We start from the raw sequence: 27,909 nt of genomic DNA, 5'->3' as shown, positions 1-27,909 counted from the left end.
GAGAGGCAGGCAGGAGCAGAGGAAGAGAAGAAGAGGAGAGGAGAGGTGGATGAGTTACTGGAGGTATAACCCCATCACAAGACAGAGGGCAAGGCCAGAGGGAGCATGATGGATGGATAGAAAGGAAGTGTGCAGTCTTGTGGAGTCTGATTGGAACATTGGAGGTATAGATGACTGTGTGTTTAGCAGAGTGAAGATGACGGGGCGGAAGGTTGCTGGATCGAATCCCGAGCTGACAAGGTAAAAATATGTTGTTCTGCCCCTGAACAAGGCAGTTATCCCACTGTTCCCCGGTTGGCCATCTTTGTAAATAAGGAATTTGTTCTTAACTGACTTGCCTGGTTAAATAAAAACACTTTAAAATATGACGAGGGAGGTGTGTGTATTCATCACACAGTTTTTCCCATTACTGCTTCTCTTATCTGTATTTTTTTTAAACTGCATTGTTGGTTAGGGTCTCGTAAGTAAGCATTTCACTGTAAAGGTCTACACTTGTTGCATTCAGCATTTCACTGTAAGGTCTACACTTGTTGTATTCAGCATTTCCCTGTAAGGTCTACACTTGTTGTATTCAGCATTTCCCTGTAAGGTCTACACTTGTTGTATTCAGCATTTCACTGTACACCTGTTGTATTCGGCGCATGTGACTAATACAATTTGATTTGATATGATGGTGAAAAAACCTGTTTCACAAAAGTCATATTATGGGCTTCAAATGTGAGCATACTACCATTGAATATGTTAACACCAGACACACACACAGGTGAATCAGGTGCTATGGAGGATGGTAGTACCTGTAGTGGATATGTTGAGCTCTCTCCCCAGGGTGGGGGTGGAGGCTGCGCTCAGCAAGGTGATGGAGGAGGAACTCTCAGCTCGGGCCAAGGGGGCGAAGGGAGGGGGGCTGCCGGAGACTGGGGGGCTGAAGGGTCGAGCCTGGGGGAGGGGGGGGGGGGGGGAGAATATCAGTACCCTGTTGCTGTACCAAACATTTTCCCAACACAATGTAATGTTAGCAGAGCAGCCGCAGTTAGGTTTAATAGTATCTCTAACTTTGTGGAAATCAGGTGAAGAAAAACTAAGAGTCACAAGTCTAACATTCTAATAGTGTCTGTCACAAGTCTAACATTCTAATAGTATCTGTCACAAGTCTAACATTCTAATAGTGTATCACAAGTCTAACATTCTAATAGTGTCTATCACAAGTCTAACATTCTAATAGTATCTATCACAAGTCTAACATTCTAATAGTATCTATCACAAGTCTAACATTATCTGTCACAAGTCTAACATTCCAATAGTATCTATCACAAGTCTAACATTCTAATAGTATCTATCATAAGTCTAACATTCTAATAGTATCTATCACAAGTCTAACATTCTAATAGTATCTATCACAAGTCTAACATTCTAATAGTATCTATCACAAGTCTAACATTATCTGTCACAAGTCTAACATTCTAATAGTATCTATCACAAGTCTAACATTCTAATAGTATCTATCACAAGTCTAACATTCTAATAGTATCTATCACAAGTCTAACATTCTAATAGTATCTATCACAAGTCTAACATTCTAATAGTATCTATCACAAGTCTAACATTATCTGTCACAAGTCTAACATTCTAATAGTATCTGTCACAAGTCTAACATTCTAATAGTATCTATCACAAGTCTAACATTCTAATAGTTTCTATCACAAGTCTAAAATTATAATAGTATCTATCACAAGTCTAACATTCTAATAGTGTATATCACAAGTCTAACATTCTAATAGTATCTATCACAAGTCTAACATTCTAATAGTATCTATCACAAGTCGAACATTCTAATAGTATCTGTCACAAGTCTAACATTCTAATAGTATCTGTCACAAGTCTAACATTCTAATAGTATCTGTCACAAGTCTAACATTATAATAGTGTCTATCACAAGTCTAACATTCTAATAGTATCTGTCACAAGTCTAACATTCTAATAGTATCTGTCACAAGTCTAACATTATAATAGTGTCTATCACAAGTCTAACATTCTAATAGTATCTGTCACAAGTCTAACATTCTAATAGTATCTGTCACAAGTCTAACATTCTAATAGTATCTGTCACAAGTCTAACATTCTAATAGTATCTGTCACAAGTCTAACATTCTAATAGTATCTATCACAAGTCTAACATGCTAATAGTATCTATCACAAGTCTAACATTCTAATAGTATCTGTCACAAGTATAACATTCTAATAGTATCTGTCACAAGTCTAACATTCTAATAATATCTATCACAAGTCTAACATTATCTGTCACAAGTCTAACATTCTAATAGTATCTGTCACAAGTCTAACATTCTAATAGTATCTATCACAAGTCTAACATTCTAATAGTGTCTATCACAAGTCTAACATTCTATATAGTATCTATCACAAGTCTCACATTCTAATAGTATCTATCACAAGTCTAACATTCTAATAGTATCTGTCACAAGTCTAACATTCTAATAGTGTCTATCACAAGTCTAACATTCTATATAGTATCTATCACAAGTCTCACATTCTAATAGTATCTATCACAAGTCTAACATTCTAATAGTATCTATCACAAGTCTAACATTCTAATAGTATCTGTCACAAGTCTAACATTCTAATAGTATCTGTCACAAGTCTAACATTCTAATAGTGTCTATCACAAGTCTAACATTCTATATAGTATCTATCACAAGTCTCACATTCTAATAGTATCTATCACAAGTCTAACATTCTAATAGTATCTATCACAAGTCTAACATTCTAATAGTATCTGTCACAAGTCTAACATTCTAATAGTGTCTATCACAAGTCTAACATTCTAATAGTATCTGTCACAAGTCTAACATTCTAATAGTATCTATCACAAGTCTAACATTCTAATAGTATCTATCACAAGTCTAACATTCTAATAGTATCTATCACAAGTATAACATTCTAATAGTATCTATCACAAGTCTAACATTCTAATAGTATCTGTCACAAGTCTAACATTCTAATAGTATCTATCACAAGTCTCACATTCTAATAGTATCTATCACAAGTCTAACATTCTAATAGTATCTATCACAAGTCTAACATTCTAATAGTTTCTATCACAAGTCTAACATTCTAATAGTGTATCACAAGTCTAACATTCTAATAGTGTCTATCACAAGTCTAACATTCTAATAGTATCTATCACAAGTCTAACATTCTAATAATATCTATCACAAGTCTAACATTATCTGTCACAAGTCTAACATTCTAATAGTATCTATCACAAGTCTAACATTCTAATAGTGTCTATCACAAGTCTAACATTCTATATAGTATCTATCACAAGTCTCACATTCTAATAGTATCTATCACAAGTCTAACATTCTAATAGTATCTGTCACAAGTCTAAAATTCTAATAGTATCTGTCACAAGTCTAACATTCTAATAGTATCTATCACAAGTCTAACATTATCTGTCACAAGTCTAACATTCTAATAGTATCTATCACAAGTCTAACATTCTAATAGTGTCTATCACAAGTCTAACATTCTATATAGTATCTATCACAAGTCTCACATTCTAATAGTATCTATTACAAGTCTAACATTCTAATAGTATCTGTCACAAGTCTAACATTCTAATAGTGTCTATCACAAGTCTAACATTCTAATAGTATCTATCACAAGTCTCACATTCTAATAGTATCTATCACAAGTCTAACATTCTAATAGTATCTATCACAAGTCTAACATTCTAATAGTGTCTATCACAAGTCTAACATTCTAATAGTATCTATCACAAGTCTAACATTCTAATAATATCTATCACAAGTCTAACATTATCTGTCACAAGTCTAACATTCTAATAGTATCTATCACAAGTCTAACATTCTAATAGTGTCTATCACAAGTCTAACATTCTATATAGTATCTATCACAAGTCTAACATTCTAATAGTGTCTATCACAAGTCTAACATTCTATATAGTATCTATCACAAGTCTCACATTCTAATAGTATCTATTACAAGTCTAACATTCTAATAGTATCTGTCACAAGTCTAACATTCTAATAGTATCTATCACAAGTCTAACATTCTAATAGTTTCTATCACAAGTCTAACATTCTAATAGTGTATCACAAGTCTAACATTCTAATAGTGTCTATCACAAGTCTAACATTCTAATAGTATCTATCACAAGTCTAACATTCTAATAATATCTATCACAAGTCTAACATTATCTGTCACAAGTCTAACATTCTAATAGTATCTGTCACAAGTCTAACATTCTAATAGTATCTGTCACAAGTCTAACATTCTAATAGTGTCTATCACAAGTCTAACATTCTATATAGTATCTATCACAAGTCTCACATTCTAATAGTATCTATCACAAGTCTAACATTCTAATAGTATCTATCACAAGTCTAACATTCTAATAGTATCTGTCACAAGTCTAACATTCTAATAGTGTCTATCACAAGTCTAACATTCTAATAGTATCTGTCACAAGTCTAACATTCTAATAGTATCTATCACAAGTCTAACATTCTAATAGTATCTATCACAAGTCTAACATTCTAATAGTATCTATCACAAGTATAACATTCTAATAGTATCTATCACAAGTCTAACATTCTAATAGTATCTGTCACAAGTCTAACATTCTAATAGTATCTATCACAAGTCTCACATTCTAATAGTATCTATCACAAGTCTAACATTCTAATAGTATCTATCACAAGTCTAACATTCTAATAGTATCTGTCACAAGTCTAACATTCTAATAGTGTCTATCACAAGTCTAACATTCTAATAGTATCTGTCACAAGTCTAACATTCTAATAGTATCTATCACAAGTCTAACATTCTAATAGTATCTATCACAAGTCTAACATTCTAATAGTATCTATCACAAGTATAACATTCTAATAGTATCTATCACAAGTCTAACATTCTAATAGTATCTGTCACAAGTCTAACATTCTAATAGTATCTATCACAAGTCTAACATTCTAATAGTTTCTATCACAAGTCTAACATTCTAATAGTGTATCACAAGTCTAACATTCTAATAGTGTCTATCACAAGTCTAACATTCTAATAGTATCTATCACAAGTCTAACATTCTAATAATATCTATCACAAGTCTAACATTATCTGTCACAAGTCTAACATTCTAATAGTATCTATCACAAGTCTAACATTCTAATAGTGTCTATCACAAGTCTAACATTCTATATAGTATCTATCACAAGTCTCACATTCTAATAGTATCTATCACAAGTCTAACATTCTAATAGTATCTGTCACAAGTCTAAAATTCTAATAGTATCTGTCACAAGTCTAACATTCTAATAGTATCTATCACAAGTCTAACATTATCTGTCACAAGTCTAACATTCTAATAGTATCTATCACAAGTCTAACATTCTAATAGTGTCTATCACAAGTCTAACATTCTATATAGTATCTATCACAAGTCTCACATTCTAATAGTATCTATTACAAGTCTAACATTCTAATAGTATCTGTCACAAGTCTAACATTCTAATAGTGTCTATCACAAGTCTAACATTCTAATAGTATCTATCACAAGTCTCACATTCTAATAGTATCTATCACAAGTCTAACATTCTAATAGTATCTATCACAAGTCTAACATTCTAATAGTGTCTATCACAAGTCTAACATTCTAATAGTATCTATCACAAGTCTAACATTCTAATAATATCTATTACAAGTCTAACATTATCTGTCACAAGTCTAACATTCTAATAGTATCTATCACAAGTCTAACATTCTAATAGTGTCTATCACAAGTCTAACATTCTATATAGTATCTATCACAAGTCTCACATTCTAATAGTATCTATCACAAGTCTAACATTCTAATAGTATCTGTCACAAGTCTAAAATTCTAATAGTATCTGTCACAAGTCTAACATTCTAATAGTATCTATCACAAGTCTAACATTCTAATAGTATCTGTCACAAGTCTAACATTCTAATAGTATCTGTCACAAGTATAACATTCTAATAGTATCTATCACAAGTCTAACATTCTAATAGTTTCTATCACAAGTCTAACATTCTAATAGTATCTGTCACAAGTCTAACATTCTAATAGTATCTATCACAAGTCTAACATTCTAATAGTGTCTATCACAAGTCTAACATTCTATATAGTATCTATCACAAGTCTCACATTCTAATAGTATCTATTACAAGTCTAACATTCTAATAGTATCTGTCACAAGTCTAACATTCTAATAGTATCTATCACAAGTCTAACATTCTAATAGTTTCTATCACAAGTCTAACATTCTAATAGTGTATCACAAGTCTAACATTCTAATAGTGTCTATCACAAGTCTAACATTCTAATAGTATCTATCACAAGTCTAACATTCTAATAATATCTATCACAAGTCTAACATTATCTGTCACAAGTCTAACATTCTAATAGTATCTATCACAAGTCTAACATTCTAATAGTGTCTATCACAAGTCTAACATTCTATATAGTATCTATCACAAGTCTCACATTCTAATAGTATCTATCACAAGTCTAACATTCTAATAGTATCTGTCACAAGTCTAAAATTCTAATAGTATCTGTCACAAGTCTAACATTCTAATAGTATCTATCACAAGTCTAACATTATCTGTCACAAGTCTAACATTCTAATAGTATCTATCACAAGTCTAACATTCTAATAGTGTCTATCACAAGTCTAACATTCTATATAGTATCTATCACAAGTCTCACATTCTAATAGTATCTATTACAAGTCTAACATTCTAATAGTATCTGTCACAAGTCTAACATTCTAATAGTGTCTATCACAAGTCTAACATTCTAATAGTATCTATCACAAGTCTCACATTCTAATAGTATCTATCACAAGTCTAACATTCTAATAGTATCTGTCACAAGTCTAACATTCTAATAGTGTCTATCACAAGTCTAACATTCTAATAGTATCTATCACAAGTCTAACATTCTAATAATATCTATCACAAGTCTAACATTATCTGTCACAAGTCTAACATTCTAATAGTATCTATCACAAGTCTAACATTCTAATAGTGTCTATCACAAGTCTAACATTCTATATAGTATCTATCACAAGTCTCACATTCTAATAGTATCTATCACAAGTCTAACATTCTAATAGTATCTGTCGCAAGTCTAAAATTCTAATAGTATCTGTCACAAGTCTAACATTCTAATAGTATCTATCACAAGTCTAACATTATCTGTCACAAGTCTAACATTCTAATAGTATCTATCACAAGTCTAACATTCTAATAGTGTCTATCACAAGTCTAACATTCTATATAGTATCTATCACAAATCTCACATTCTAATAGTATCTATTACAAGTCTAACATTCTAATAGTATCTGTCACAAGTCTAACATTCTAATAGTGTCTATCACAAGTCTAACATTCTAATAGTATCTATCACAAGTCTCACATTCTAATAGTATCTATCACAAGTCTAACATTCTAATAGTATCTGTCACAAGTCTAACATTCTAATAGTATCTGTCACAAGTCTAACATTCTAATAGTATCTGTCACAAGTATAACATTCTAATAGTATCTATCACAAGTCTAACATTCTAATAGTTTCTATCACAAGTCTAACATTCTAATAGTATCTGTCACAAGTCTAACATTCTAAAAGTATCTATCACAAGTCTAACATTCTAATAGTGTCTATCACAAGTCTAACATTCTATATAGTATCTATCACAAGTCTCACATTCTAATAGTATCTATTACAAGTCTAACATTCTAATAGTATCTGTCACAAGTCTAACATTCTAATAGTGTCTATCACAAGTCTAACATTCTAATAGTATCTATCACAAGTCTCACATTCTAATAGTATCTATCACAAGTCTAACATTCTAATAGTATCTATCACAAGCCTAACATTCTAATAGTATCTGTCACAAGTCTAACATTCTAATAGTGTCTATCACAAGTCTAACATTCTAATAGTATCTGTCACAAGTCTAACATTCTAATAGTATCTGTCACAAGTCTAACATTCTAATAGTATCTATCACAAGCCTAACATTCTAATAGTATCTGTCACAAGTCTAACATTCTAATAGTATCTGTCACAAGTCTAACATTCTAATAGTATCTATCACAAGTCTAACATTCTAATAGTATCTGTCACAAGTCTAACATTCTAATAGTATCTGTCACAAGTCTAACATTCTAATAGTATCTGTCACAAGTCTAACATTCTAATAGTATCTGTCACAAGTATAACATTCTAATAGTATCTATCACAAGTCTAACATTCTAATAGTGTCTATCACAAGTCTAACATTCTAATAGTATCTATCACAAGTCTAACATTCTAATAGTATCTATCACAAGTCTAACATTCTAATAGTATCTATCACAAGTCTAACATTCTAATAGTATCTGTCACAAGTCTAACATTCTAATAGTATCTATCACAAGTCTAACATTCTAATAGTATCTGTCACAAGTCTAACATTCTAATAGTATCTATCACAAGTCTAACATTCTAATAGTATCTATCACAAGTCTAACATTCTAATAGTGTCTATCACAAGTCTAACATTCTAATAGTATCTATCACAAGTCTAACATTCTAATAGTATCTGTCACAAGTCTAACATTCTAATAGTTTCTATCACAAGTCTAACATTCTAATAGTGTATCACAAGTCTAACATTCTAATAGTGTCTATCACAAGTCTAACATTCTAATAGTATCTATCACAAGTCTAACATTCTAATAATATCTATCACAAGTCTAACATTATCTGTCACAAGTCTAACATTCTAATAGTATCTGTCACAAGTCTAACATTCTAATAGTATCTATCACAAGTCTAACATTCTAATAGTGTCTATCACAAGTCTAACATTCTAATAGTATCTATCACAAGTCTAACATTATCTGTCCCAAGTCTAACATTCTAATAGTATCTATCACAAGTCTAACATTCTAATAGTATCTATCACAAGTCTAACATTCTAATAGTATCTATCACAAGTCTAACATTCTAATAGTATCTATCACAAGTCTAACATTCTAATAGTATCTATCACAAGTCTAAAATTCTAATAGTATCTATCACAAGTCTAAAATTATAATAGTATCTATCACAAGTCTAACATTCTAATAGTGTATATCACAAGTCTAACATTCTAATAGTATCTATCACAAGTCTAACATTCTAATAGTATCTATCACAAGTCGAACATTCTAATAGTATCTGTCACAAGTCTAACATTCTAATAGTATCTGTCACAAGTCTAACATTCTAATAGTATCTGTCACAAGTCTAACATTATAATAGTGTCTATCACAAGTCTAACATTCTAATAGTATCTGTCACAAGTCTAACATTCTAATAGTATCTGTCACAAGTCTAACATTCTAATAGTATCTGTCACAAGTCTAACATTCTAATAGTATCTATCACAAGTCTAACATGCTAATAGTATCTATCACAAGTCTAACATTCTAATAGTATCTGTCACAAGTATAACATTCTAATAGTATCTGTCACAAGTCTAACATTCTAATAGTATCTATCACAAGTCTAAAATTATCTGTCACAAGTCTAACATTCTAATAGTATCTATCACAAGTCTAACATTCTAATAGTATCTATCACAAGTCTAACATTCTAATAGTATCTATCACAAGTCTAACATTCTAATAATATCTATCACAAGTCTAACATTATCTGTCACAAGTCTAACATTCTAATAGTATCTGTCACAAGTCTAACATTCTAATAGTATCTATCACAAGTCTAACATTCTAATAGTGTCTATCACAAGTCTAACATTCTATATAGTATCTATCACAAGTCTCACATTCTAATAGTATCTATCACAAGTCTAACATTCTAATAGTATCTGTCACAAGTCTAACATTCTAATAGTATCTGTCACAAGTCTAACATTCTAATAGTGTCTATCACAAGTCTAACATTCTATATAGTATCTATCACAAGTCTCACATTCTAATAGTATCTATCACAAGTCTAACATTCTAATAGTATCTATCACAAGTCTAACATTCTAATAGTATCTGTCACAAGTCTAACATTCTAATAGTGTCTATCACAAGTCTAACATTCTAATAGTATCTGTCACAAGTCTAACATTCTAATAGTATCTATCACAAGTCTAACATTCTAATAGTATCTATCACAAGTCTAACATTCTAATAGTATCTATCACAAGTATAACATTCTAATAGTATCTATCACAAGTCTAACATTCTAATAGTATCTGTCACAAGTCTAACATTCTAATAGTATCTATCACAAGTCTAACATTCTAATAGTTTCTATCACAAGTCTAACATTCTAATAGTGTATCACAAGTCTAACATTCTAATAGTGTCTATCACAAGTCTAACATTCTAATAGTATCTATCACAAGTCTAACATTCTAATAATATCTATCACAAGTCTAACATTATCTGTCACAAGTCTAACATTCTAATAGTATCTATCACAAGTCTAACATTCTAATAGTGTCTATCACAAGTCTAACATTCTATATAGTATCTATCACAAGTCTTACATTCTAATAGTATCTATCACAAGTCTAACATTCTAATAGTATCTGTCACAAGTCTAAAATTCTAATAGTATCTGTCACAAGTCTAACATTCTAATAGTATCTATCACAAGTCTAACATTATCTGTCACAAGTCTAACATTCTAATAGTATCTATCACAAGTCTAACATTCTAATAGTGTCTATCACAAGTCTAACATTCTATATAGTATCAATCACAAGTCTCACATTCTAATAGTATCTATTACAAGTCTAACATTCTAATAGTATCTGTCACAAGTCTAACATTCTAATAGTGTCTATCACAAGTCTAACATTCTAATAGTATCTATCACAAGTCTAACATTCTAATAATATCTATCACAAGTCTAACATTATCTGTCACAAGTCTAACATTCTAATAGTATCTATCACAAGTCTAACATTCTAATAGTGTCTATCACAAGTCTAACATTCTATATAGTATCTATCACAAGTCTCACATTCTAATAGTATCTATCACAAGTCTAACATTCTAATAGTATCTGTCACAAGTCTAAAATTCTAATAGTATCTGTCACAAGTCTAACATTCTAATAGTATCTATCACAAGTCTAACATTCTAATAGTATCTGTCACAAGTCTAACATTCTAATAGTATCTGTCACAAGTATAACATTCTAATAGTATCTATCACAAGTCTAACATTCTAATAGTTTCTATCACAAGTCTAACATTCTAATAGTATCTGTCACAAGTCTAACATTCTAATAGTATCTATCACAAGTCTAACATTCTAATAGTATCTATCACAAGTCTAACATTATCTGTCACAAGTCTAACATTCTAATAGTATCTATCACAAGTCTAACATTCTAATAGTGTCTATCACAAGTCTAACATTCTATATAGTATCAATCACAAGTCTCACATTCTAATAGTATCTATTACAAGTCTAACATTCTAATAGTATCTGTCACAAGTCTAACATTCTAATAGTGTCTATCACAAGTCTAACATTCTAATAGTATCTATCACAAGTCTAACATTCTAATAATATCTATCACAAGTCTAACATTATCTGTCACAAGTCTAACATTCTAATAGTATCTATCACAAGTCTAACATTCTAATAGTGTCTATCACAAGTCTAACATTCTATATAGTATCTATCACAAGTCTCACATTCTAATAGTATCTATCACAAGTCTAACATTCTAATAGTATCTGTCACAAGTCTAAAATTCTAATAGTATCTGTCACAAGTCTAACATTCTAATAGTATCTATCACAAGTCTAACATTCTAATAGTATCTGTCACAAGTCTAACATTCTAATAGTATCTGTCACAAGTATAACATTCTAATAGTATCTATCACAAGTCTAACATTCTAATAGTTTCTATCACAAGTCTAACATTCTAATAGTATCTGTCACAAGTCTAACATTCTAATAGTATCTATCACAAGTCTAACATTCTAATAGTGTCTATCACAAGTCTAACATTCTATATAGTATCTATCACAAGTCTCACATTCTAATAGTATCTATTACAAGTCTAACATTCTAATAGTATCTGTCACAAGTCTAACATTCTAATAGTATCTATCACAAGTCTAACATTCTAATAGTTTCTATCACAAGTCTAACATTCTAATAGTGTATCACAAGTCTAACATTCTAATAGTGTCTATCACAAGTCTAACATTCTAATAGTATCTATCACAAGTCTAACATTCTAATAATATCTATCACAAGTCTAACATTATCTGTCACAAGTCTAACATTCTAATAGTATCTATCACAAGTCTAACATTCTAATAGTGTCTATCACAAGTCTAACATTCTATATAGTATCTATCACAAGTCTCACATTCTAATAGTTTCTATCACAAGTCTAACATTCTAATAGTATCTGTCACAAGTCTAAAATTCTAATAGTATCTGTCACAAGTCTAACATTCTAATAGTATCTATCACAAGTCTAACATTATCTGTCACAAGTCTAACATTCTAATAGTATCTATCACAAGTCTAACATTCTAATAGTGTCTATCACAAGTCTAACATTCTATATAGTATCTATCACAAGTCTCACATTCTAATAGTATCTATTACAAGTCTAACATTCTAATAGTATCTGTCACAAGTCTAACATTCTAATAGTGTCTATCACAAGTCTAACATTCTAATAGTATCTATCACAAGTCTCACATTCTAATAGTATCTATCACAAGTCTAACATTCTAATAGTATCTATCACAAGTCTAACATTCTAATAGTTTATATCACAAGTCTAACATTCTAATAGTGTATCACAAGTCTAACATTCTAATAGTGTCTATCACAAGTCTAACATTCTAATAGTATCTATCACAAGTCTAACATTCTAATAATATCTATCACAAGTCTAACATTATCTGTCACAAGTCTAACATTCTAATAGTATCTATCACAAGTCTAACATTCTAATAGTGTCTATCACAAGTCTAACATTCTATATAGTATCTATCACAAGTCTCACATTCTAATAGTTTCTATCACAAGTCTAACATTCTAATAGTATCTGTCACAAGTCTAAAATTCTAATAGTATCTGTCACAAGTCTAACATTCTAATAGTATCTATCACAAGTCTAACATTATCTGTCACAAGTCTAACATTCTAATAGTATCTATCACAAGTCTAACATTCTAATAGTGTCTATCACAAGTCTAACATTCTATATAGTATCTATCACAAGTCTCACATTCTAATAGTATCTATTACAAGTCTAACATTCTAATAGTATCTGTCACAAGTCTAACATTCTAATAGTGTCTATCACAAGTCTAACATTCTAATAGTATCTATCACAAGTCTCACATTCTAATAGTATCTATCACAAGTCTAACATTCTAATAGTATCTGTCACAAGTCTAACATTCTAATAGTGTCTATCACAAGTCTAACATTCTAATAGTATCTATCACAAGTCTAACATTCTAATAATATCTATCACAAGTCTAACATTATCTGTCACAAGTCTAACATTCTAATAGTATCTATCACAAGTCTAACATTCTAATAGTGTCTATCACAAGTCTAACATTCTATATAGTATCTATCACAAGTCTCACATTCTAATAGTATCTATCACAAGTCTAACATTCTAATAGTATCTGTCGCAAGTCTAAAATTCTAATAGTATCTGTCACAAGTCTAACATTCTAATAGTATCTATCACAAGTCTAACATTATCTGTCACAAGTCTAACATTCTAATAGTATCTATCACAAGTCTAACATTCTAATAGTGTCTATCACAAGTCTAACATTCTATATAGTATCTATCACAAATCTCACATTCTAATAGTATCTATTACAAGTCTAACATTCTAATAGTATCTGTCACAAGTCTAACATTCTAATAGTGTCTATCACAAGTCTAACATTCTAATAGTATCTATCACAAGTCTCACATTCTAATAGTATCTATCACAAGTCTAACATTCTAATAGTATCTGTCACAAGTCTAACATTCTAATAGTATCTGTCACAAGTCTAACATTCTAATAGTATCTATCACAAGTCTAACATTCTAATAGTATCTGTCACAAGTCTAACATTCTAATAGTATCTGTCACAAGTCTAACATTCTAATAGTATCTGTCACAAGTCTAACATTCTAATAGTATCTGTCACAAGTCTAACATTCTAATAGTATCTGTCACAAGTATAACATTCTAATAGTATCTATCACAAGTCTAACATTCTAATAGTGTCTATCACAAGTCTAACATTCTAATAGTATCTATCACAAGTCTAACATTCTAATAGTATCTATCACAAGTCTAACATTCTAATAGTATCTATCACAAGTCTAACATTCTAATAGTATCTGTCACAAGTCTAACATTCTAATAGTATCTATCACAAGTCTAACATTCTAATAGTATCTATCACAAGTCTAACATTCTAATAGTATCTATCACAAGTCTAACATTCTAATAGTATCTATCACAAGTCTAACATTCTAATAGTGTCTATCACAAGTCTAACATTCTAATAGTATCTATCACAAGTCTAACATTCTAATAGTATCTGTCACAAGTCTAACATTCTAATAGTTTCTATCACAAGTCTAACATTCTAATAGTGTATCACAAGTCTAACATTCTAATAGTGTCTATCACAAGTCTAACATTCTAATAGTATCTATCACAAGTCTAACATTCTAATAATATCTATCACAAGTCTAACATTATCTGTCACAAGTCTAACATTCTAATAGTATCTGTCACAAGTCTAACATTCTAATAGTATCTATCACAAGTCTAACATTCTAATAGTGTCTATCACAAGTCTAACATTCTAATAGTATCTATCACAAGTCTAACATTATCTGTCACAAGTCTAACATTCTAATAGTATCTATCACAAGTCTAACATTCTAATAGTATCTATCACAAGTCTAACATTCTAATAGTATCTATCACAAGTCTAACATTCTAATAGTATCTATCACAAGTCTAACATTCTAATAGTATCTATCACAAGTCTAAAATTCTAATAGTATCTATCACAAGTCTAAAATTATAATAGTATCTATCACAAGTCTAACATTCTAATAGTGTATATCACAAGTCTAACATTCTAATAGTATCTATCACAAGTCGAACATTCTAATAGTATCTGTCACAAGTCTAACATTCTAATAGTATCTGTCACAAGTCTAACATTCTAATAGTATCTGTCACAAGTCTAACATTATAATAGTGTCTATCACAAGTCTAACATTCTAATAGTATCTGTCACAAGTCTAACATTCTAATAGTATCTGTCACAAGTCTAACATTCTAATAGTGTCTATCACAAGTCTAACATTCTAATAGTATCTGTCACAAGTCTAACATTCTAATAGTATCTGTCACAAGTCTAACATTCTAATAGTATCTGTCACAAGTCTAACATTCTAATAGTATCTGTCACAAGTCTAACATTCTAATAGTATCTATCACAAGTCTAACATGCTAATAGTATCTATCACAAGTCTAACATTCTAATAGTATCTGTCACAAGTATAACATTCTAATAGTATCTGTCACAAGTCTAACATTCTAATAGTATCTATCACAAGTCTAAAATTATCTGTCACAAGTCTAACATTCTAATAGTATCTATCACAAGTCTAACATTCTAATAGTATCTATCACAAGTCTAACATTCTAATAGTATCTATCACAAGTCTAACATTCTAATAATATCTATCACAAGTCTAACATTATCTGTCACAAGTCTAACATTCTAATAGTATCTGTCACAAGTCTAACATTCTAATAGTATCTATCACAAGTCTAACATTCTAATAGTGTCTATCACAAGTCTAACATTCTATATAGTATCTATCACAAGTCTCACATTCTAATAGTATCTATCACAAGTCTAACATTCTAATAGTATCTGTCACAAGTCTAACATTCTAATAGTATCTGTCACAAGTCTAACATTCTAATAGTGTCTATCACAAGTCTAACATTCTATATAGTATCTATCACAAGTCTCACATTCTAATAGTATCTATCACAAGTCTAACATTCTAATAGTATCTATCATAGGTCTAACATTCTAATAGTATCTATCACAAGTATAACATTCTAATAGTATCTATCACAAGTCTAACATTCTAATAGTATCTGTCACAAGTCTAACATTCTAATTGTATCTATCACAAGTCTAACATTCTAATAGTTTCTATCACAAGTCTAACATTCTAATAGTGTATCACAAGTCTAACATTCTAATAGTGTCTATCACAAGTCTAACATTCTAATAGTATCTATCACAAGTCTAACATTCTAATAGTATCTATCACAAGTCTAACATTATCTGTCACAAGTCTAACATTCTAATAGTATCTATCACAAGTCTAACATTCTAATAGTGTCTATCACAAGTCTAACATTCTATATAGTATCAATCACAAGTCTCACATTCTAATAGTATCTATTACAAGTCTAACATTCTAATAGTATCTGTCACAAGTCTAACATTCTAATAGTGTCTATCACAAGTCTAACATTCTAATAGTATCTATCACAAGTCTCACATTCTAATAGTATCTATCACAAGTCTAACATTCTAATAGTATCTATCACAAGTCTAACATTCTAATAGTGTCTATCACAAGTCTAACATTCTAATAGTATCTGTCACAAGTCTAACATTCTAATAGTATCTGTCACAAGTCTAACATTCTAATAGTATCTGTCACAAGTCTAACATTCTAATTGTGTCTATCACAAGTCTAACATTCTAATAGTATCTATCACAAGTCTCACATTCTAATAGTATCTATTACAAGTCTAACATTCTAATAGTATCTGTCACAAGTCTAACATTCTAATAGTGTCTATCACAAGTCTAACATTCTAATAGTATCTATCACAAGTCTCACATTCTAATAGTATCTATCACAAGTCTAACATTCTAATAGTATCTATCACAAGTCTAACATTCTAATAGTGTCTATCACAAGTCTAACATTCTAATAGTATCTGTCACAAGTCTAACATTCTAATAGTATCTGTCACAAGTCTAACATTCTAATAGTATCTGTCACAAGTCTAACATTCTAATAGTATCTGTCACAAGTATAACATTCTAATAGTATCTATCACAAGTCTAACATTCTAATAGTTTCTATCACAAGTCTAACATTCTAATAGTATCTGTCACAAGTCTAACATTCTAATAGTATCTATCACAAGTCTAACATTCTAATAGTGTCTATCACAAGTCTAACATTCTATATAGTATCTATCACAAGTCTCACATTCTAATAGTATCTATTACAAGTCTAACATTCTAATAGTATCTGTCACAAGTCTAACATTCTAATAGTGTCTATCACAAGTCTAACATTCTAATAGTATCTATCACAAGTCTCACATTCTAATAGTATCTATCACAAGTCTAACATTCTAATAGTATCTATCACAAGCCTAACATTCTAATAGTATCTGTCACAAGTCTAACATTCTAATAGTGTCTATCACAAGTCTAACATTCTAATAGTATCTGTCACAAATCTAACATTCTAATAGTATCTGTCACAAGTCTAATATTCTAATAGTATCTATCACAAGTCTAACATTCTAATAGTATCTGTCACAAGTCTAACATTCTAATAGTATCTGTCACAAGTCTAACATTCTAATAGTATCTATCACAAGTCTAACATTCTAATAGTGTCTATCACAAGTCTAACATTCTAATAGTACCTGTCACAAGTCTAACATTCTAATAGTATCTGTCACAAGTCTAACATTCTAATAGTATCTGTCACAAGTCTAACATTCTAATAGTATCTGTCACAAGTATAACATTCTAATAGTATCTATCACAAGTCTAACATTCTAATAGTGTCTATCACAAGTCTAACATTCTAATAGTATCTATCACAAGTCTAACATTCTAATAGTATCTATCACAAGTCTAACATTCTAATAGTATCTATCACAAGTCTAACATTCTAATAGTATCTGTCACAAGTCTAACATTCTAATAGTATCTATCACAAGTCTAACATTCTAATAGTATCTATCACAAGTCTAACATTCTAATAGTATCTATCACAAGTCTAACATTCTAATAGTGTCTATCACAAGTCTAACATTCTAATAGTATCTATTACAAGTCTAACATTCTAATAGTATCTGTCACAAGTCTAACATTCTAATAGTATCTATCACAAGTCTAACATTCTAATAGTTTCTATCACAAGTCTAACATTCTAATAGTGTATCACAAGTCTAACATTCTAATAGTGTCTATCGCAAGTCTAACATTCTAATAGTATCTATCACAAGTCTAACATTCTAATAATATCTATCACAAGTCTAACATTATCTGTCACAAGTCTAACATTCTAATAGTATCTATCACAAGTCTAACATTCTAATAGTGTCTATCACAAGTCTAACATTCTATATAGTATCTATCACAAGTCTCACATTCTAATAGTATCTATCACAAGTCTAACATTCTAATAGTATCTGTCACAAGTCTAAAATTCTAATAGTATCTGTCACAAGTCTAACATTCTAATAGTATCTATCACAAGTCTAACATTATCTGTCACAAGTCTAACATTCTAATAGTATCTATCACAAGTCTAACATTCTAATAGTGTCTATCACAAGTCTAACATTCTATATAGTATCTATCACAAGTCTCACATTCTAATAGTATCTATTACAAGTCTAACATTCTAATAGTATCTGTCACAAGTCTAACATTCTAATAGTGTCTATCACAAGTCTAACATTCTAATAGTATCTATCACAAGTCTCACATTCTAATAGTATCTATCACAAGTCTAACATTCTAATAGTATCTGTCACAAGTCTAACATTCTAATAGTGTCTATCACAAGTCTAACATTCTAATAGTATCTATCACAAGTCTAACATTCTAATAATATCTATCACAAGTCTAACATTATCTGTCACAAGTCTAACATTCTAATAGTATCTATCACAAGTCTAACATTCTAATAGTGTCTATCACAAGTCTAACATTCTATATAGTATCTATCACAAGTCTCACATTCTAATAGTATCTATCACAAGTCTAACATTCTAATAGTATCTGTCGCAAGTCTAAAATTCTAATAGGATCTGTCACAAGTCTAACATTCTAATAGTATCTATCACAAGTCTAACATTCTAATAGTGTCTATCACAAGTCTAACATTCTATATAGTATCTATCACAAATCTCACATTCTAATAGTATCTATTACAAGTCTAACATTCTAATAGTATCTGTCACAAGTCTAACATTCTAATAGTGTCTATCACAAGTCTAACATTCTAATAGTATCTATCACAAGTCTCACATTCTAATAGTATCTATCACAAGTCTAACATTCTAATAGTATCTGTCACAAGTCTAACATTCTAATAGTATCTGTCACAAGTCTAACATTCTAATAGTATCTGTCACAAGTATAACATTCTAATAGTATCTATCACAAGTCTAACATTCTAATAGTTTCTATCACAAGTCTAACATTCTAATAGTATCTGTCACAAGTCTAACATTCTAAAAGTATCTATCACAAGTCTAACATTCTAATAGTGTCTATCACAAGTCTAACATTCTATATAGTATCTATCACAAGTCTCACATTCTAATAGTATCTATTACAAGTCTAACATTCTAATAGTATCTGTCACAAGTCTAACATTCTAATAGTGTCTATCACAAGTCTAACATTCTAATAGTATCTATCACAAGTCTCACATTCTAATAGTATCTATCACAAGTCTAACATTCTAATAGTATCTATCACAAGCCTAACATTCTAATAGTATCTGTCACAAGTCTAACATTCTAATAGTGTCTATCACAAGTCTAACATTCTAATAGTATCTGTCACAAGTCTAACATTCTAATAGTATCTGTCACAAGTCTAACATTCTAATAGTATCTATCACAAGTCTAACATTCTAATAGTATCTGTCACAAGTCTAACATTCTAATAGTATCTGTCACAAGTCTAACATTCTAATAGTATCTATCACAAGTCTAACATTCTAATAGTATCTGTCACAAGTCTAACATTCTAATAGTATCTGTCACAAGTCTAACATTCTAATAGTATCTGTCACAAGTCTAACATTCTAATAGTATCTGTCACAAGTCTAACATTCTAATAGTATCTGTCACAAGTATAACATTCTAATAGTATCTATCACAAGTCTAACATTCTAATAGTGTCTATCACAAGTCTAACATTCTAATAGTATCTATCACAAGTCTAACATTCTAATAGTATCTATCACAAGTCTAACATTCTAATAGTATCTATCACAAGTCTAACATTCTAATAGTATCTGTCACAAGTCTAACATTCTAATAGTATCTATCACAAGTCTAACATTCTAATAGTATCTATCACAAGTCTAACATTCTAATAGTATCTATCACAAGTCTAACATTCTAATAGTATCTATCACAAGTCTAACATTCTAATAGTGTCTATCACAAGTCTAACATTCTAATAGTATCTATCACAAGTCTAACATTCTAATAGTATCTGTCACAAGTCTAACATTCTAATAGTTTCTATCACAAGTCTAACATTCTAATAGTGTATCACAAGTCTAACATTCTAATAGTGTCTATCACAAGTCTAACATTCTAATAGTATCTATCACAAGTCTAACATTCTAATAATATCTATCACAAGTCTAACATTATCTGTCACAAGTCTAACATTCTAATAGTATCTGTCACAAGTCTAACATTCTAATAGTATCTATCACAAGTCTAACATTCTAATAGTGTCTATCACAAGTCTAACATTCTAATAGTATCTATCACAAGTCTAACATTATCTGTCACAAGTCTAACATTCTAATAGTATCTATCACAAGTCTAACATTCTAATAGTATCTATCACAAGTCTAACATTCTAATAGTATCTATCACAAGTCTAACATTCTAATAGTATCTATCACAAGTCTAACATTCTAATAGTATCTATCACAAGTCTAAAATTCTAATAGTATCTATCACAAGTCTAAAATTATAATAGTATCTATCACAAGTCTAACATTCTAATAGTGTATATCACAAGTCTAACATTCTAATAGTATCTATCACAAGTCTAACATTCTAATAGTATCTATCACAAGTCGAACATTCTAATAGTATCTGTCACAAGTCTAACATTCTAATAGTATCTGTCACAAGTCTAACATTCTAATAGTATCTGTCACAAGTCTAACATTATAATAGTGTCTATCACAAGTCTAACATTCTAATAGTATCTGTCACAAGTCTAACATTCTAATAGTATCTGTCACAAGTCTAACATTCTAATAGTGTCTATCACAAGTCTAACATTCTAATAGTATCTGTCACAAGTCTAACATTCTAATAGTATCTGTCACAAGTCTAACATTCTAATAGTATCTGTCACAAGTCTAACATTCTAATAGTATCTGTCACAAGTCTAACATTCTAATAGTATCTATCACAAGTCTAACATGCTAATAGTATCTATCACAAGTCTAACATTCTAATAGTATCTGTCACAAGTATAACATTCTAATAGTATCTGTCACAAGTCTAACATTCTAATAGTATCTATCACAAGTCTAAAATTATCTGTCACAAGTCTAACATTCTAATAGTATCTATCACAAGTCTAACATTCTAATAGTATCTATCACAAGTCTAACATTCTAATAGTATCTATCACAAGTCTAACATTCTAATAATATCTATCACAAGTCTAACATTATCTGTCACAAGTCTAACATTCTAATAGTATCTGTCACAAGTCTAACATTCTAATAGTATCTATCACAAGTCTAACATTCTAATAGTGTCTATCACAAGTCTAACATTCTATATAGTATCTATCACAAGTCTCACATTCTAATAGTATCTGTCACAAGTCTAACATTCTAATAGTATCTATCACAAGTCTAACATTCTAATAGTGTCTATCACAAGTCTAACATTCTATATAGTATCTATCACAAATCTCACATTCTAATAGTATCTATTACAAGTCTAACATTCTAATAGTATCTGTCACAAGTCTAACATTCTAATAGTGTCTATCACAAGTCTAACATTCTAATAGTATCTATCACAAGTCTCACATTCTAATAGTATCTATCACAAGTCTAACATTCTAATAGTATCTGTCACAAGTCTAACATTCTAATAGTATCTGTCACAAGTCTAACATTCTAATAGTATCTGTCACAAGTATAACATTCTAATAGTATCTATCACAAGTCTAACATTCTAATAGTTTCTATCACAAGTCTAACATTCTAATAGTATCTGTCACAAGTCTAACATTCTAAAAGTATCTATCACAAGTCTAACATTCTAATAGTGTCTATCACAAGTCTAACATTCTATATAGTATCTATCACAAGTCTCACATTCTAATAGTATCTATTACAAGTCTAACATTCTAATAGTATCTGTCACAAGTCTAACATTCTAATAGTGTCTATCACAAGTCTAACATTCTAATAGTATCTATCACAAGTCTCACATTCTAATAGTATCTATCACAAGTCTAACATTCTAATAGTATCTATCACAAGCCTAACATTCTAATAGTATCTGTCACAAGTCTAACATTCTAATAGTGTCTATCACAAGTCTAACATTCTAATAGTATCTGTCACAAGTCTAACATTCTAATAGTATCTGTCACAAGTCTAACATTCTAATAGTATCTATCACAAGTCTAACATTCTAATAGTATCTGTCACAAGTCTAACATTCTAATAGTATCTGTCACAAGTCTAACATTCTAATAGTATCTATCACAAGTCTAACATTCTAATAGTATCTGTCACAAGTCTAACATTCTAATAGTATCTGTCACAAGTCTAACATTCTAATAGTATCTGTCACAAGTCTAACATTCTAATAGTATCTGTCACAAGTCTAACATTCTAATAGTATCTGTCACAAGTATAACATTCTAATAGTATCTATCACAAGTCTAACATTCTAATAGTGTCTATCACAAGTCTAACATTCTAATAGTATCTATCACAAGTCTAACATTCTAATAGTATCTATCACAAGTCTAACATTCTAATAGTATCTATCACAAGTCTAACATTCTAATAGTATCTGTCACAAGTCTAACATTCTAATAGTATCTATCACAAGTCTAACATTCTAATAGTATCTATCACAAGTCTAACATTCTAATAGTATCTATCACAAGTCTAACATTCTAATAGTATCTATCACAAGTCTAACATTCTAATAGTGTCTATCACAAGTCTAACATTCTAATAGTATCTATCACAAGTCTAACATTCTAATAGTATCTGTCACAAGTCTAACATTCTAATAGTTTCTATCACAAGTCTAACATTCTAATAGTGTATCACAAGTCTAACATTCTAATAGTGTCTATCACAAGTCTAACATTCTAATAGTATCTATCACAAGTCTAACATTCTAATAATATCTATCACAAGTCTAACATTATCTGTCACAAGTCTAACATTCTAATAGTATCTGTCACAAGTCTAACATTCTAATAGTATCTATCACAAGTCTAACATTCTAATAGTGTCTATCACAAGTCTAACATTCTAATAGTATCTATCACAAGTCTAACATTATCTGTCACAAGTCTAACATTCTAATAGTATCTATCACAAGTCTAACATTCTAATAGTATCTATCACAAGTCTAACATTCTAATAGTATCTATCACAAGTCTAACATTCTAATAGTATCTATCACAAGTCTAACATTCTAATAGTATCTATCACAAGTCTAAAATTCTAATAGTATCTATCACAAGTCTAAAATTATAATAGTATCTATCACAAGTCTAACATTCTAATAGTGTATATCACAAGTCTAACATTCTAATAGTATCTATCACAAGTCTAACATTCTAATAGTATCTATCACAAGTCGAACATTCTAATAGTATCTGTCACAAGTCTAACATTCTAATAGTATCTGTCACAAGTCTAACATTCTAATAGTATCTGTCACAAGTCTAACATTATAATAGTGTCTATCACAAGTCTAACATTCTAATAGTATCTGTCACAAGTCTAACATTCTAATAGTATCTGTCACAAGTCTAACATTCTAATAGTGTCTATCACAAGTCTAACATTCTAATAGTATCTGTCACAAGTCTAACATTCTAATAGTATCTGTCACAAGTCTAACATTCTAATAGTATCTGTCACAAGTCTAACATTCTAATAGTATCTGTCACAAGTCTAACATTCTAATAGTATCTATCACAAGTCTAACATGCTAATAGTATCTATCACAAGTCTAACATTCTAATAGTATCTGTCACAAGTATAACATTCTAATAGTATCTGTCACAAGTCTAACATTCTAATAGTATCTATCACAAGTCTAAAATTATCTGTCACAAGTCTAACATTCTAATAGTATCTATCACAAGTCTAACATTCTAATAGTATCTATCACAAGTCTAACATTCTAATAGTATCTATCACAAGTCTAACATTCTAATAATATCTATCACAAGTCTAACATTATCTGTCACAAGTCTAACATTCTAATAGTATCTGTCACAAGTCTAACATTCTAATAGTATCTATCACAAGTCTAACATTCTAATAGTGTCTATCACAAGTCTAACATTCTATATAGTATCTATCACAAGTCTCACATTCTAATAGTATCTATCACAAGTCTAACATTCTAATAGTATCTGTCACAAGTCTAACATTCTAATAGTATCTGTCACAAGTCTAACATTCTAATAGTGTCTATCACAAGTCTAACATTCTATATAGTATCTATCACAAGTCTCACATTCTAATAGTATCTATCACAAGTCTAACATTCTAATAGTATCTATCACAAGTCTAACATTCTAATAGTATCTGTCACAAGTCTAACATTCTAATAGTGTCTATCACAAGTCTAACATTCTAATAGTATCTGTCACAAGTCTAACATTCTAATAGTATCTATCACAAGTCTAACATTCTAATAGTATCTATCACAAGTATAACATTCTAATAGTATCTATCACAAGTCTAACATTCTAATAGTATCTGTCACAAGTCTAACATTCTAATAGTATCTATCACAAGTCTAACATTCTAATAGTGTATCACAAGTCTAACATTCTAATAGTGTATCACAAGTCTAACATTCTAATAGTGTCTATCACAAGTCTAACATTCTAATAGTATCTATCACAAGTCTAACATTCTAATAATATCTATCACAAGTCTAACATTATCTGTCACAAGTCTAACATTCTAATAGTATCTATCACAAGTCTAACATTCTAATAGTGTCTATCACAAGTCTAACATTCTATATAGTATCTATCACAAGTCTTACATTCTAATAGTATCTATCACAAGTCTAACATTCTAATAGTATCTGTCACAAGTCTAAAATTCTAATAGTATCTGTCACAAGTCTAACATTCTAATAGTATCTATCACAAGTCTAACATTATCTGTCACAAGTCTAACATTCTAATAGTATCTATCACAAGTCTAACATTCTAATAGTGTCTATCACAAGTCTAACATTCTATATAGTATCAATCACAAGTCTCACATTCTAATAGTATCTATTACAAGTCTAACATTCTAATAGTATCTGTCACAAGTCTAACATTCTAATAGTGTCTATCACAAGTCTAACATTCTAATAGTATCTATCACAAGTCTCACATTCTAATAGTATCTATCACAAGTCTAACATTCTAATAGTATCTATCACAAGTCTAACATTCTAATAGTGTCTATCACAAGTCTAACATTCTAATAGTATCTGTCACAAGTCTAACATTCTAATAGTATCTGTCACAAGTCTAACATTCTAATAGTATCTGTCACAAGTCTAACATTCTAATTGTGTCTATCACAAGTCTAACATTCTAATAGTATCTATCACAAGTCTCACATTCTAATAGTATCTATTACAAGTCTAACATTCTAATAGTATCTGTCACAAGTCTAACATTCTAATAGTGTCTATCACAAGTCTAACATTCTAATAGTATCTATCACAAGTCTCACATTCTAATAGTATCTATCACAAGTCTAACATTCTAATAGTATCTATCACAAGTCTAACATTCTAATAGTGTCTATCACAAGTCTAACATTCTAATAGTATCTGTCACAAGTCTAACATTCTAATAGTATCTGTCACAAGTCTAACATTCTAATAGTATCTATCACAAGTCTAACATTCTAATAGTGTCTATCACAAGTCTAACATTCTAATAGTATCTGTCACAAGTCTAACATTCTAATAGTATCTGTCACAAGTCTAACATTCTAATAGTATCTGTCACAAGTCTAACATTCTAATAGTATCTGTCACAAGTATAACATTCTAATAGTATCTATCACAAGTCTAACATTCTAATAGTTTCTATCACAAGTCTAACATTCTAATAGTATCTGTCACAAGTCTAACATTCTAATAGTATCTATCACAAGTCTAACATTCTAATAGTGTCTATCACAAGTCTAACATTCTATATAGTATCTATCACAAGTCTCACATTCTAATAGTATCTATTACAAGTCTAACATTCTAATAGTATCTGTCACAAGTCTAACATTCTAATAGTGTCTATCACAAGTCTAACATTCTAATAGTATCTATCACAAGTCTCACATTCTAATAGTATCTATCACAAGTCTAACATTCTAATAGTATCTATCACAAGCCTAACATTCTAATAGTATCTGTCACAAGTCTAACATTCTAATAGTGTCTGTCACAAGTCTAACATTCTAATAGTATCTGTCACAAGTCTAACATTCTAATAGTATCTGTCACAAGTCTAACATTCTAATAGTATCTGTCACAAGTCTAACATTCTAATAGTATCTATCACAAGTCTAACATTCTAATAGTGTCTATCACAAGTCTAACATTCTAATAGTATCTGTCACAAGTCTAACATTCTAATAGTATCTGTCACAAGTCTAACATTCTAATAGTGTCTATCACAAGTCTAACATTCTAATAGTATCTGTCACAAGTCTAACATTCTAATAGTATCTGTCACAAGTCTAACATTCTAATAGTATCTGTCACAAGTCTAACATTCTAATAGTATCTGTCACAAGTCTAACATTCTAATAGTATCTATCACAAGTCTAACATGCTAATAGTATCTATCACAAGTCTAACATTCTAATAGTATCTGTCACAAGTATAACATTCTAATAGTATCTGTCACAAGTCTAACATTCTAATAGTATCTATCACAAGTCTAAAATTATCTGTCACAAGTCTAACATTCTAATAGTATCTATCACAAGTCTAACATTCTAATAGTATCTATCACAAGTCTAACATTCTAATAGTATCTATCACAAGTCTAACATTCTAATAATATCTATCACAAGTCTAACATTATCTGTCACAAGTCTAACATTCTAATAGTATCTGTCACAAGTCTAACATTCTAATAGTATCTATCACAAGTCTAACATTCTAATAGTGTCTATCACAAGTCTAACATTCTATATAGTATCTATCACAAGTCTCACATTCTAATAGTATCTATCACAAGTCTAACATTCTAATAGTATCTGTCACAAGTCTAACATTCTAATAGTATCTGTCACAAGTCTAACATTCTAATAGTGTCTATCACAAGTCTAACATTCTATATAGTATCTATCACAAGTCTCACATTCTAATAGTATCTATCACAAGTCTAACATTCTAATAGTATCTATCACAAGTCTAACATTCTAATAGTATCTGTCACAAGTCTAACATTCTAATAGTGTCTATCAC

The 27,909-nt window shown here is 29.8% G+C and overlaps 1 protein-coding gene across 1 annotated transcript in view; it reads right to left on the bottom strand.

The window, feature by feature from the left end:
• The window catches only part of LOC129823740 (SH3-containing GRB2-like protein 3-interacting protein 1), a 90,597-nt gene that overhangs the window by 10,648 nt on the left and 52,040 nt on the right, over positions 1-27,909 (bottom strand). The window contains exon 18 of the mRNA XM_055882698.1: positions 795-936. Coding sequence (XP_055738673.1) covers positions 795-936 — 142 coding nt within the window. The remainder of the gene's footprint in view (positions 1-794; positions 937-27,909) is intronic.

This window comes from Salvelinus fontinalis, chromosome 26 (genome assembly GCF_029448725.1).
Source record: "Salvelinus fontinalis isolate EN_2023a chromosome 26, ASM2944872v1, whole genome shotgun sequence".
In the NCBI taxonomy this organism is placed as follows: Eukaryota; Metazoa; Chordata; class Actinopteri; order Salmoniformes; family Salmonidae; genus Salvelinus; species Salvelinus fontinalis.
The sequence above is the reverse complement of the archived record's forward strand: the minus strand, read 5'-3'. Positions and strand labels throughout refer to the sequence as shown.